Source organism: Ailuropoda melanoleuca, chromosome 13 (assembly GCF_002007445.2).
Source record: "Ailuropoda melanoleuca isolate Jingjing chromosome 13, ASM200744v2, whole genome shotgun sequence".
Classification (NCBI taxonomy): domain Eukaryota; kingdom Metazoa; phylum Chordata; class Mammalia; order Carnivora; family Ursidae; genus Ailuropoda; species Ailuropoda melanoleuca.
Genome location: NC_048230.1, coordinates 2921802 through 2935724, shown reverse-complemented (window position 1 = coordinate 2935724; position 13923 = coordinate 2921802). Strand labels below are relative to the sequence as shown.

The window sequence follows — 13923 nt, the reverse complement described above, 5'->3', positions numbered from 1 at the left end:
AATCTCCTCCAGGAGCACAGCCCACTCTTGGGTCAGAAAGATCTCCGTGAGCCCCCCAAGCTGCTGGCCTTTCAGTCGCAGCCCCAACTTCAAGCTTGGGGCAAGAGAACCTCTGGTGTCAGGGAGGAGGGGCTCCTTCTGCAGTTTCGGAAATTCTGCCTTACGGGCCTCTCTGGACCCTTTGCTGTCCCATCTCCGCTCTGATACTAGAAAGTTGGTGAGATGCGGGATAGTACTGGTGACGCTCCTGGGGTCATGGATTCTCCTCCAGTTTGGAATCAGCTGAGAGGCAGCGCACGAGTTGGACAGAGGGGGATGAAAATGTCAGCTCCATTACTAGTAAAAGCCAGGCTGGAAAAATGTGAACTTGGATCCGTAGGCACATTGGGCTTGCTAACACTTCCCCTCCACAATGAAACACATCCATCCAGGATGGAAACAGGGAGCTAGGCTCAGTTTCTTCTCCCAGGCCCAGCCATCAGGTGAGTCACTCTGCCTGGGAGGACAGAGTCGGGTGGGGAAGTCCCTCTGCAGGGAGTCACAAGGCCAGAGAAATGGTGCTTCCCGTCGTGGCTCCCAGCCCTCCCTGGGAACAAACTGGGTCTGCCTGATGTGTGTCCAAGGCTGCCCAGGGTCGTGTCTGGTCCAGAAAGTAGTGAGCCTCCTCTTAGCCTAGGTTGACTGCCCATTCTCTGGTGGGCAGAAACCCCCGCACCCCTCCATGAGCCCCTGTCCCAGCCTGCCAGCCCCAGCGGCAGAGCCGGCCCCCTGGCCTGCTGCCCGGTGGCTTCTCACCCTGACTCATGCGCTGACGCTGTCGCTTCCTACTGGCGCTTCCACTTAATTACTGCAATTAGGGCCCTTCTCCTTTGCAGCGGGAGCGATTTCATACCTCTAGGCCACACTGGAGGGGGGGCACGGGGACAAGTTTCCTGAAGCTGGGAATCCAGTCACCCACCAGAGACACAGACTTCAGGAGCCGAGTCCCCCCCTTCTCCCCATCCCAACCCCCAAGCTCAGTCCCTAGGGGTTTTCTCTGTCTAGAAACAGCTTGAGGCAGGGGTAGGAAATGTGGAGCTCCTGCTGCCTGGGAGTGCCCCCCCCCTTCCAGGCAGAGCAGGCCACATCCCCTGGGTTCCCAACCTTGGCCTCCCTTCACCCTGGCCTCCCTGCTGACACCCTACTTGGAGGCCCCCTCTGCGCACTCAGCCCTGCAAGTGGGGATTGCCTTACAGCTCCAGTTGCGGACCCTAGTGGTTTGTCGCCAAGGGCTGGAGATGGAACCTCTGTCTCTAAATGCAGAGAAAAGAGGATCGGATAAGCAATCCCTAGAGTCTCTTTCCAGCGCTCACTCCAGGTCACTTTGCTGGGGGCCAGGAGGGGTGTTGCCTCTTCCTTGCTTACAGTTTCCTCCCTGATGCTAGCACAGGCACCTGTGGGTGGGGATGGTGGGTGGGGTTGGGGGCTGGGTGAACCCCTCTCAGTCGGGGTAGGACCTAGGTGGGACTGCCCTGTGGAGCTCAGTCTCTGCCCCAGGTGCACTGCCTCCCTGCTCCCTCCTGTGCAGGTGCGCAGGACCCCTTGCTCCTTATCTCCAGGGCTGCTCACGCCCTAAGGCGCTGGTACACCTGCTGTTTGTCCTCTCACATCCCATGTACCCTGGGCTGATGGACCCCTAAATAGTGGCTGCTGCTGGGGGATCCAGCTCTTGCCACCTCTCTGGAAGGCCCTCAGAGTCACTGGGGAGGGGTGTTAGGGGGTGTGCCCAAGGAGCACCATTGCTACAGAGCTCTCAGGTACCCAGAGCCCCTCCTTCTTGCCTACACCCAGCCTCCTCTGTACTCCGCGGGCCCTAGGAGATCATGGGTGCGGCCCAGGGAGTCTGGAGTCAGTGAGTCAGGGGGAGACCTGTGCTTTGGTCTTTGTCCTCCTGTTTGCACCCTGGGTTTCAGAGCACTTCTTCCTGCTCTGCCTATGATGGGGGATGGGGAGGTTCAGGGGGCAGGCCACGTAGTGATTCCTCCCCTCTGTTTCACAGGAACTCAAAGTGAAAGGTCCCAAGGACTCCAAGGACAGCCACACGTCCGTCACTATGGAAGGTACTCCGGGGAGCAGGCTGGATAACAGTCACCTTCCTTTGTCTGGCTTTGTGGACTGTGGTGCCCTGCTTGTGTGAGCATGTGCACGGGAGTGTGTGTGTGTGTGTGTGTGTGTAGTGCACAAACGCGAGGAATCCAGCCTCTGTCCCCAGGCAGCCGGCCAGCTACAAACGTGCTCCTCCTTAGGATGCCAGCAGGCAGCTCGCTCCCCTCCTCCCCCCCCCTCCCNCCCGCCTCTCCACGGCGCGCCTCCCCTCCCGCCCCTCCCCCTTGTTAGAGGAGCACTCTGAAGCGGCTGCTTGATTCAGGCTGTGCAGCAGCAGCCAGCAAGGTGGCTGAGTGGCCAGGCTGCTGATGGGAGCCACCGAGCGATGGCCGCAAGCTCCTGCCGCTGGGACGGAGGCTGCCATGGAAATCCTCCTCATCATTCGCTTCTGCTGTAACTGCACCTATGGTAACCCAGGCCCCCTCTCACGGGAGGTGGTGTAGCTTCCCACCTCTGGGGGCTGGCTGGAGTGGGCTGACATGTGGTTGGCAAGGTTGGGGGGTGGCAGGGAAGGGAGGGGGTGCAAGTGGCTGGATCTCCATTGACCCCTATTCTGGCCAGCTTCCAGCCTGGAGTTGACATCTGGGGCCACTGGGGGCAGGGTGGCTTGGAAATGGAAGGACCAGGCTAGAAGTGGCCAAGCACCCCCTTCCCGAGCCTCAGTGGGCAATCGGAGGCTTAGCTTGGGAGGCAGTGGGCAACTTCCTGGAGATGCTGTTCAGGAGAGAAAGTGACAAGGCTGTGCCTGCAGGCGTGCAGCCCTGGGGCTGGAGGGGGGTCAGCAGGGGCCGGTCAGCCCGTGGCATCTGGTCTGGGCAGCAGTGCCTTGGCCCGGGAGGGTGCCAGCCCCAGCTGGAGGGACAAGTTGGGAGTTTCTTTGTTTCCGGAGAGAGGAGAGGAGGTTGAGCCGCCAGGGTATTGTGTGCTCCGAGAGCGCTGCCTTCGAGACATTCTCTCCTCGGCACCTCGGTGGTGGTGGGAGAACGTTGCCCCGGTTGGGAGAGCAGGAGGGAACTGGGTTGTTCCCGGGGCGTTGTTTGTAGCCACAGGAGACCCTCAAGCTACAGTCCCAGCATTTGGTGCATGCTGGTGGGAGAGGGGGGCGTGGCAGGCCGCAGCTTTGTGAAGGTCACACACCCACTGGGCAGTGGAAGGGACCCAGGGCAGCCCCTGTGTAGCGCCCTCAGCAAGGGGGTCCTGGGACAGGTGTGTGCTGTCGGCTGGGCTTTTGCTTAGCGGGGGTGGAAGCAGGCCGAGGCAAGGAGGCATCTGGAAGTGGACACTGCCCTCTGAGTCAAGAAGTGCTTTAGGGATGACCCAAGCTGCCTTTGGCAGGGATGGAGGGTCACGTGTGGCCTCCAGGGGCCGGCTGCCCTGGGCCCCAGTGTGTTGGAGTGGCAGGCGGCTGGTTTTAGGACCTTCTTCCCTCCCACCAGGCGTTTTGTCTGCACCCTCAGTCACTTTGCCTTCACATCTCCGTGGTAACCTGGAGCTCCTTGGTGAAGGCTGAACAGAGGGGGATGGCAGTTTGCTGGAGGAGAAATGATGAGGTTTCCCAGGCTCTTTCTCAGAGGCCACTGTGCTGGAGGGGCTGTTGTCTGCTCACCTGCTCAGGCTGTCCCATGTCGAGGATCATTCTTGATCAGCTATGGGAACTCTAGTTACTGGCCAGAAGCTGCCCTGTGCCCCCACCCATTGCCCTGGATTTTGACAGGCTGGGGTAAAGAGGAGAGATGGACTTGAAATTGGCCTGTTTGAAGATCAGAGGAGAAATGCTCTTTTTGGTCTGGCCTAGGAGTGGGTCAGGTCTCAACTCTGCCTCCTTAAAAAAGAAATGGGGTTGGCCCTTGGCTTCCTCTTCCCTTCCCAAAAGGGAGTTTAGTCTTAGTGAAACAGACCTGGGACTGGAGTTCAGTGTTTCTTTGGTTTCTGTGATACTGTGTTTGAAGTCATCTTCAAAGTGGGGAGGGCGAGAACAAGCCCTTACCAACCACACTGTTTAGAATCTTCTCAGCCCATCCAGGGGATGCTGCTTATGGGGCCCCAGGGCGGGGGGCGGATTCTCTGGCTTAATGGTTATTTGCTGAGCACCCACTCTGCAGGTCTCTGAGCCAGATGCTGGGGGTGGGAGCATGCAAAAGGAAGTCATGGGTGATCCGGGCCCCCAAGGAAGGGGCTCACCTTGGTAACAAAAGAGGCCAGCTTACCCACTTCTTCCTGGTGAATCTTTCCAAAGATCCTCCCAAGGGTCACTGAGCTTTTGCAGATGCTGCCCTCCCATGCTGAAGAAGACAGCTCAAAGTTAGAAGCATGGGTAGACCTACATTCAAAACCCAGCTACCATTTGCAACTTTGTTATTGTGAGCAAATTACGTAACTTCTCTGTGCCTTAGAGAGGTTTCTTCATCTATAAAATGGGGCTAGTGATAATTGCTTCTCTTTTTAATCAGAGGAAATAGCGCATATAAGATAGGGCCACAGACACAGAGTAAGTACCCAGCAAACTACAGAGAAGCCAGCTTGCTCATGTCAGTGGTCTGACTTTTAGGTACTGTGGGTGTTGTTTGCAAAAGTCCTGGTCAGGGAAGGCTTCCTGGAGGAGGTGGGGAGACAGGAATTGCAACTTGGTGAATGGTGTCTATCTCCGGAACAGGAATGGCATGGTGAGGAGAAGGAAGGGTAGGGGATGCAGGGGCAGGAAGCAGCCCGGCCTGCCAGAGCCGTGGAACAGATGAAGGGCGAAGGTGGGCTCTTTACCCTGCATTGTTAGGGGAAGGCTGCACACGGGGGCCGTGGGGAGCACAAACAGAACATTGGGGTTGCTCTTCCTCCCCTTTTTTCCTCTGTATCTGACTCTGGCCCCAGGGCCCTCTCCCTGCATTCTGTTCTCCCCACCTTTCCTCCTAGCTGTTCTTCCCCAACCCGGGCACTCATTCCACATCCAGTCAGGTAGACTCGAGGTGACTGCAGGCATATTAATAACCCCTTGGAAACCCGACCCACCATTTGTGCAGACCTCTGAGCTTAGTCAGAAACCTCTTCCTCCTGGGACTTGAGAGAGGGACAGAGGGAGCTGACACTGCAGTATCAGCTTTCCCCGAGCTGGAGCTCCAGGGCCCACCCTGGCAGGTGTCTGCTGAACTTGCACTTTCTCCTGGGTCTTTGGGGTTCTTGGGTGTGCTTTCCCCCTGAAGATGAGCTAAGCCACAGGTGGGTACTCTAATATCTGCACGGCCCTCCACCCCCACCCCCCGGGCTGGTAACTGGGCTCTACCCTCACTGACCCAGGATACCCCAAGCCTGGTCTTGTTCATTTTAGCTCCCATAGACCATGGGGAGGGTCTCCCCACAATTGCCAGGTTAAGAAGGGGCTAAGGATAAGTCATGGGAAGTGTGTTGGCATAAGGCAGTGGTTTTCAACCAAGGCTACATATCAGAGTCTGCAAAAGAGCTTTTTAAAAATGCTGATACCCAGGTTCCACCCAGCAGAGATTGGGATTTAGTTGATGAGATGGGGAGAGGGGGACAGCAGCTGTTTCTTTTAAGAGCTCCCCCAGTGATTCTAAAGGGCAGCCAAGCAAAGACTGCAGATAAGGCCCGTGGCATACCACGGAGACTGTAGCTCCTTCACAGCCGGCAGACCGTTCCCCGAAGTGTCTGCTTAGCAAGGCATGGGGTATTTATATCTAGGGCTTCAGGGGGACTCTTTGGTTTGGGGACCGGCTAGGGCATGAGTCTCGGCTCTGCAACTGTCACAACCAGCACCCTGCCTCTTCCTGCCCCTGTGGCAGGAGGACAGAGGTCATGACCCCACGGACAGAGGCATCCAGGTATAGGACTGAGGCTGAACCACCTATGTTGGGAGGGGCAAGGCACAGCTGCTTGCAGGAAGCTTTGTTTGAAAGTGTGGTCAGCCAGCTGCTGCCTCCACCTGTCCCTGCTGAATCCCAGCAATCCTCATTTGCTGCCCTGGTCGGCCAAGAGGTGTGGGGAATGGGGGCCCTGCTGAGTCTGCATTTTCCCAGCCTCTTCAGTGCTTCCAGGGGCCCCACCTGAATTCCTTCGGGAAATCTTTGCTCCCTCAGCTGTCACTTGCTTGAGAGCAGAGGCTTTGTGTGAAGAGCTGGCCTGCCTCCCTGGCCCTCTGCCTGTCCTGTTTTGTCGGGGAGTTTGACGGCATGGAGGGGGGTCTTCTCATGGAGATGAGGCCGCCCGTGTGAGTCAGAACAAAGGCTGCGGTTCCCAGCTGGTGATGCCAGGCCTTGGGCCAGAGGAGTGTAAGAATGGTTGGGTGTGCGGGAGCCACCTTCCCTGGAAAAGCATCATGTCTCCTTCCCGCATCCTGGGGCGCCGGGTGTGAGCAAAGTGCCCGAGCTCTGTGGGGCGAGGCTAGGTATAGTTGTATGATGCAGGGTTAAGGGTAAGAGGAACATCTTCACCCACTCCGACCTGGCCAGACAAGGCTGGGCCTGTGGGATGGCCCTTCGAGGAGTCACGTCTGGCGGGAGATGAACTGAGGCAGGCGGGAGGGGCCTGGGCAGCCAGGGCTGCATGTCTGCGTGCAGGTGCCGTCGGGCCCGCCCTGGGGAAGAGTGGAGCTGCGGCGGCCTGCACCCGGGCGTCCAGCTGGTCTGGCAGTGAGGTGGGTGGAGGGATAAGGCTCGTCTCTGAGGTATCAAGCTGCTCCCTGTATTTCATCTGTCCTGTGTCCTTCTCCCTGCCTTTGCCGATAGCTCTGCTCTACAAGCCCATTGACCGAGTCACCAGGAGCACCCTGGTCCTCCATGTAAGTGTCAGCCCCTGAATGGCCCGAGCGGGGTTAGGAGTTCTGTGGGAGACTGAGCCCAGGGGGGCGGGCACCACAGTCACTGAGAACAACCCACTCGGGGAGCTGGGCAGAGGGGCCCTGGGCCCTGACTGCACCTCCCTGGCCTCACTAACCATGCCAGCGGCGCCAGGGCCTCAATATAGCTTGGCTGCGAAGCTCAACATTTGGCCAGATGCTGCCGTGGAGGCAGGCGCTTCCTGCCTCCCCATCCCTTGCCTCTTGGTCTCCAGGGTCCTTGGGGCAGCTGTGGGGTGGGTAGAGGGCTGTCTCTCCCAGCTGCTCGGGGAGGCGAGCCCCCACCTGGCTCACTCCGCCAGGGAGCAGAGTCATGACTGCGGTGGTAATAAAGGGGCACCACTTCCCTCGGCCCTGCCTCTCGGACCCTCCTTTTGAGTTCAGATTATAGAGGCATGACCAGATTAGAGCGTGGGTCCCCTAGTGCCCCGCCCTGGAATTCCTTTGGTGAAGATTGAGTCCCCACTGTCTTCTCGTTGAGTCCCAGAACTGCTTCCCCTGACTCACCACCCCACCCCTTCCCAGGACCTGCTGAAGCACACACCCGTGGACCACCCAGACTACCCGCTGCTCCAGGACGCCCTCCGCATCTCCCAGAACTTCCTGTCCAGCATCAATGAGGACATTGACCCCCGCCGGACTGCAGTTACAACTCCCAAGGGGGAGGTGAGCTCGGGACCCACCCCACCTCTCACCCAGGCTGAGAGGGGCGCAGCAGGCCACATCACCCATCCCTGCTCTCCTGCTTGGATGGGCACCGCTGCCCCGTCCTCGGCGCCTCTCCAGCCCTCATCTCCCATGCCCGGCCAAGGAAAGGTCTTCAGGCCCCGGGAGCTTTACGTTCAGTGTCTCATTAATCTTCATATAATCCACTGAGGCCTAGAGAGTCTCTGCAGATCTAACACAACGTCTCTTGGCCGTAAGTGTTGGAACTGAATACTTTAGCTGGGGTTCTCTGTCTGCAAGCCTCATGCACTAACCCCCAAACCATGGAAACCCGGGGCTGTGGCTACGGCGTTATGGAATGCACACCCCCACCGTGGGCAGTATGATGCTCTCAGGGTCCCCTGGAAGATAATGGCTCAGGCTGCGGGAGCCTGGGGAATCTGAGAATAGGAGGGGCAGGAGCTAGGGAGTGAGCCCAACAGTAAGAAAGGCTGGAACAGGGTGGGGGGGTGGCTAAGGCTGCCAGGTTGCTGGAGTGTCCCAGGTACAAATGTGGTACAGCAGCTCCAGTTCCTGGGGGGCCCTTCTTGGTGGAAAAGTGGGGGCACCCCAGAGAGGGGAAGTGAGTTGAAGAATTGGAGGGACAGTTAGTCACATGGGTCAGCAGCCTGGCCCTTATACAGTGCTTCCTGTCCAGGAGAGGTAATTAAGTGGCATTTAGGAGTGAAGACTGGCTGGGTTTATGCTCCTTTATTACATTTATGAGCCTCCAGTGTCTCCTGGGGAGGGAAGTAATGAGGGACGGGGTCTGGAGCATGACTAATGGGGCACAGAGAGCCGTCCCCGTGTGCAGCTCCTGGCCCTGGTTGGCAAGCCCTGGAATGTCACTGGTTTGTTTGACTCGATATCTGAAAGATCTCCGAAGGGTTTAGAGCACCGTCAGTCTCAGGTCGTGTTAACTGTATACCTCACCGTGCTCAGCTGCAAACTGCAGCATGTGGAGGTCACAGGTATGTAATACACATAGGGAAGGCTGGCATGGACCGCGACAGCCCCCGAGAAGCCCGCCGGCTGTGAGGGTGTCAGGGCAGAAACTCTGGAAGTTCTGCATGGAGCAAAATGCTCTTACCCATCCAGAACCCAGTTAGAGATGGCTGCAGGGTCCCGCAGGAGCTGCTGCGGCCCCATCAAAGGTAGCCCGTATCTCCCACCACCTGAGGGCAGCTGTAGAATCCATGCAGAGGCAGCCGAAGCAGACCGAGAGGGCCTGTGGGTCAAGGTTGAACTGAAACAAGATCAACTTCTTAGGCAGGGTTGGGGGGTTTCCCAGGGCTGGGGGGGAGATCCCCAGTGTGGAGGAACCAAGTCATTCTGCACTAGGGTCTATCCAGGTGAGAGCCATTAACCACTGCAGGAAAATACAAAGCTACCATTTTTTTTTAAAAAAGATGTTATTTATTTATTTATTTAAGAGAAAGAGAACATAAGCAGGGGGGAGAAGGAGAAGCAGGCTCCCCACTGAACCAGGAACCTGATGTGGGGCTTGATCCCAAGACCCTGGGATAATGACTTGAGTTGAAGGCAGACACTTAACCAATGGAGCCACCCAGGTGCCCATAAAGCTACCATTTATTGACCATGTATTATGTGGCAGGCATTGGGCTCTTTTACATATACCGTCTTGATGAATCCGACGTTATAGGGCAGCCATCATTATCCCCATTTTACAGATGGTAAGACTGAGACTCAGAGGTCGGGGAACTTGCCCAAGGTTACAACCAGAAAGCCCGTGTCTGTATGACCTTAACCACCAGGTGCCACCGCCCCTCCCTGCAGCCCCTCCCAGCTGGATGGTGCCCCCAGTGCAGGCTGGGCCCTGGGCGGACTCCTGCTGAGCAGGTGGGGGTGGGTGTGCCATCTCCCTCAGACGCGGCAGCTGGTGAAAGACGGCTTCCTGGTGGAAGTGTCGGAGAGCTCCCGGAAGCTGCGGCACGTCTTCCTCTTTACCGATGTCCTACTGTGTGCCAAGCTAAAGAAGACATCCGCAGGGTGAGTCCAGGGGTGGAGTGGGAGGGAGCTAGACTCTGCCCCCCCCAGGGAGCCCCTGGCATGAGGGGCAATCCACATTTATTTTTTCTTTTTAAAAAATCGATTAATTAATTTTATTTTACTACATATCCTTTTTCTAAAAATAAATAGTTTCTAATTATAAAGATAATATAACCAAATTACAGGGGGAATAACCCATCACCCACCCGAACATAAGCATTGGTCTCCTGCTGCTATATTTCCTTCCAGTTTTTTTAAACGTTCTTATGTTTTTTCATGTACTTGTAATCAGAGTGAATGCCCAATTTTGGTCTCTGCTTTTCCATTTCACGTCATAAGCATTTTCCTAGTCTCTGCCTAATCTTCATAATCATCCTTTAACTTTCCTTCGTGATGTTACAAGTGGATATGCCATAATGTACTTAAGCACTCTCCTTTTATTAGACATCTCTAAATTTCTGCTAACTGCGATTCCGTGAATATTCATTAAATCTGCTGTCATTACTGAGTGCTTATGCCATTCCAGGTGCCATGACAAATGCTTTGACTCTATTATTTCCAGTCTTCCCCAAAACTCTCACAGACGAGAGAGAAGACTTAGAAAAGTTAAATCCGTCGCCCAAGGTCGCATGCCTAGAGGTAGAGAAGATGGGATCTGAACCTTAGTCAGGCCTGAGAGCTGCTTCCCACCTCTGTCTCTGCCCCCAGTGAGCGGGCTCTGCCCTGTGCCACCAGCAGAAGAGGTCATGCAGGACTTGTTCCCGCATTCATCCTCCGTTTTCTCATTGTCTACCGTGTGCCAAGAACACTACCTCCCAGTCCAGGGGGGACAAGCCTCATGCTCACATCAGCACTAAGGGGCCAAAGTGAGAGGGGCAAACCCATGTCCTGGGGGAGGTGAGGGAAGGAGAGGTTAGTATGCGCTTCAGGAAAGGGGGTGACTCCCTGGAACTAGGTCACAGGTGAGATCATTCTAGAGCACAGATGGCAGTCACAGTGAGCAAACACACCTCTGCCTTTAGTCCTTTGTCCGTGACAGACATCACTAATGAACCATGGCACTATTTCCCACTGGGCTGGGGTGTGGCTTTATCATCTTCCACCCAGTACCCCCACGTGACCTTTATTGATCAGAGTTGGCATTAAAAATAACATGTGTATTCCATCTCCAGCCCAAAGGACAATGACTGTGAGCTAAGTATAGATAGGCTAGGGGGAGGGGAGAGCACAGGATGGGGAATAGGAAAGTGTTAGAGGTTTGGGATGTTTAAAAACATCAGCCTACTGGGCCTGAAGATTGGCGAGGCCAAGGCCCAGAGCTTCACTGCTGCCTGACCCTAGACCCTGACTGTCATTTCTTCAGTGTGGCTTTCCTGATCAGACTCATCAAGGACACGGATCATTCTTGCCCATGACAAGTTCTTAGCAAATCCCTCTCAGGTGTTTTTCTGGTTCTAGCAGTTGAGGCTTGAAGAGCCAAGTTCTCTCTCACTCATGTCTCTCTCGGGCTTGTTTGCAGGAAGCACCAGCAATATGATTGCAAATGGTACATCCCACTGGCCGACCTAGTGTTTCCCTCCCCGGAAGAGTCTGAGGCCAGCCCCCAGGTGCATCCCTTCCCAGACCATGAGCTGGAGGACATGAAAATGAAGATCTCTGCCCTCAAGAGCGAAATCCAGAAGGAGGTGAGCAGAGCCTGGTATCTGAGCTGAGCTGGGGGTGGGGGAGCCTTTTCCTTGGGGCCCTTTGAACTAGGTGTGTCAAGGTGTTGGAGGGAGGGGAAGTAGTAAGGGTTGAGAGTCTGATAAGGGAGACAAGATGCAGGAGTAGGAGGCCTCCAGGACATGCGCAGGGAGAGACTCTGGTGATGGCGCATTAGCCCTGAGCAGCTGGAAGGAGGGCCAAGAAGTCAGTGCTCAGCATTTAGTGGCATTAGTCACGGGGAGCTTCCTACTGTATGTCAAGCACCGAAGAAAAGGAAAGCAAGAGAGAAGGCCTTCTTAAGGAAAAGCAGGATGGGTGCAAGAGAAGGAGCTCGACAGGCCTCTCAAACTGACAGATCAAGTAGGCAAATAAGTAAGGGGAGAGGGGCTTTGCATAACACAGTTAACATGCTCCCGCTTGATCTGAAATGCACAGAAGCTTGTGCCCGAGCCCAGAACGGAAATTCTTGTCAAACACCTATGCGACATTTACACACATTTATCATGTATTAAGCTGCAAAGGAAATTGGAAATTTAAAAAACACTTTTTTGGTAATTTTTTTTTTTAAAGATTTTATTTATTTATTCGACAGAGATAGAGACAGCCAGCGAGAGAGGGAACACAAGCAGGGGGAGTGGGAGAGGAAGAAGCAGGCTCATACCGGAGGAGCCTGATGTGGGGCTTGATCCCGTAACGCCGGGATCACGCCCTGAGCCGAAGGCAGGTGCTTAACCGCTGTGCCACCCAGGAGCCCCAATTTTTTTTTTAAATAAGCTCCACCGAATGTGGATCTTGAACTCAATGACCCCGAGATCAAGAGTCACATGCTCTCCTGACTGAGCTAGCCAGGCACCCCTAAAAAAAATTTGATAGCCCACTGGTCATGTTCACAGACCACAGTGCAACAAAATCAGAAATCAACAACTAGAATACAATTAAGTATATGCCTAGAAAATTAAAACTTGCAAGGTAAAGAGGAAATCCACGTGGAAACCGCAGACTGTTTAGAACTGCATGAAAATGAGAGCACTCATAGCAAAATCCATAGTTGTGACCAAAGCAGTCTTTAGAGGAAAATATATAGCCTTACATTAATATATCTGAAAACAGTGGCTAGAGGAAAGCCCCCCCCACCCCCACCCGAGGAGGTTTCCACGTGCCTGTCACAAGGGCAGGGAGAGGCTTGGTTTGTTAGCCTGGTTTCCCTTTCCCACCTGTCAGTTCAGCTTCGGCCTCACCTCCCCGGGAGCCTTCCCTGCTGTGTACCCACTGTGTCTGGGTTGGGTGCCCCGCTTTCTGGTCCTGGGGTCCGCCTCTTTCTTTTGAGTTATTGGTCCTGAATTATAATTGCATAGGTCGCTTTCTCTGTTTCCCACTTGAATTTGAACTCTAGTGCGGGCGTGGTTTTCTTCAGTTCAATGCCCCCCGGACTCGGCACATAGTAGGTGCTTTGTAAACACGTGTCGAGGAATCCATGACCAGGTGGCTTCTAAGAACTCTTTCAGCTTAGACATCCATCTTTGAAGGAGAGGAAGACCACAGTCATGACCCTGGGGGTGTCTGGGGCAGGGGGATGACTCAGGACCGAGGGTCTCCCTGGGGGCACACCTGCCCAGAGGGGCGCAGGTGTCCTCCTCCTGACTGGTCACACCCCACCCTGCCTTGGGGGAGCCTCTCCCCCCCCCGTCACTGCCCATCAGCCCTGCCCGGGGCATCCTGCCGGCCTGTTCCTCCCCGTCCCGGTTGCTGGTAGACTTCATCCCCTCCCTCCCACCCCAGGTGCGCAGACATGGCCTTCTGCTCGGTGGAATCCACACTCCCTGAGCTCCACTGGCACCTCGCAGAGCTCCTTGTCTCACCTGTGACTGACCTCAGTATGTGACACGATGTGAGGAGAGTGGCTGGGGAGGCACATTGTTCTCTGAGTCACAGAAGAAGCAGTGATTGATTCTTTTAATAATACTTTGGTAAAACTTATTTTTGTTCCCCCAACCTAACACTGGCTTGTTATCACAAGAAATACAATATTGAAGCATACAGAGTGTAACAGATTATCACCCACCCCCCATTGTTAACAGTTTGAGGTGTATTCTTCTAGACTCTTCTATGCTTATTCCGGTGTGTATGTTTGTTTGTTTTTAATGAGACTAGACTTTATGTGCCATTTTGCAACTTAAGCTTTTCACTTAATGGTGCATTTGAGAGCTCTTTGGATCTATCAGATTCCTTTTAACAGCTGCACCCTATTCTGTCGCTTCACTCGTGACGTACGAGATATTTAGATGGTTTTTGGTTCTTTACCCTTAACAGGCAGGACTGCACTAAACCTGATTGCGCTCCTGTTTCTCTCGGGTAGCTTCCCTACAAATTGCAGGGCTGGGCCAGAGGGCTCGCTCTAATTGCCAGATTTACCTCTGGAAAGGTTGTTTCCGATTATGCTCCCTCCCCCCGTAGCATGAGAGAGTCACTCTCCCCACACACTGTCACAACACTGGCTGTGAGCACTTGTTACCATT

General features: G+C 55.0%; 1 protein-coding gene across 4 annotated transcripts in view; it reads left to right on the top strand.

Annotated features, from left to right (window-relative positions):
* ABR (ABR activator of RhoGEF and GTPase) overlaps positions 1-13923 on the top strand; it is a 176025-nt gene that overhangs the window by 117746 nt on the left and 44356 nt on the right. For all 4 annotated transcript variants that reach the window (XM_034640590.1, XM_019798977.2, XM_034640591.1 and 1 more), the window contains 5 exons: positions 2039-2099; positions 6879-6931; positions 7514-7654; positions 9582-9703; positions 11223-11388. In XM_034640590.1, the coding sequence (XP_034496481.1) occupies positions 2039-2099; positions 6879-6931; positions 7514-7654; positions 9582-9703; positions 11223-11388 (543 nt within the window). The remainder of the gene's footprint in view (positions 1-2038; positions 2100-6878; positions 6932-7513; positions 7655-9581; positions 9704-11222; positions 11389-13923) is intronic.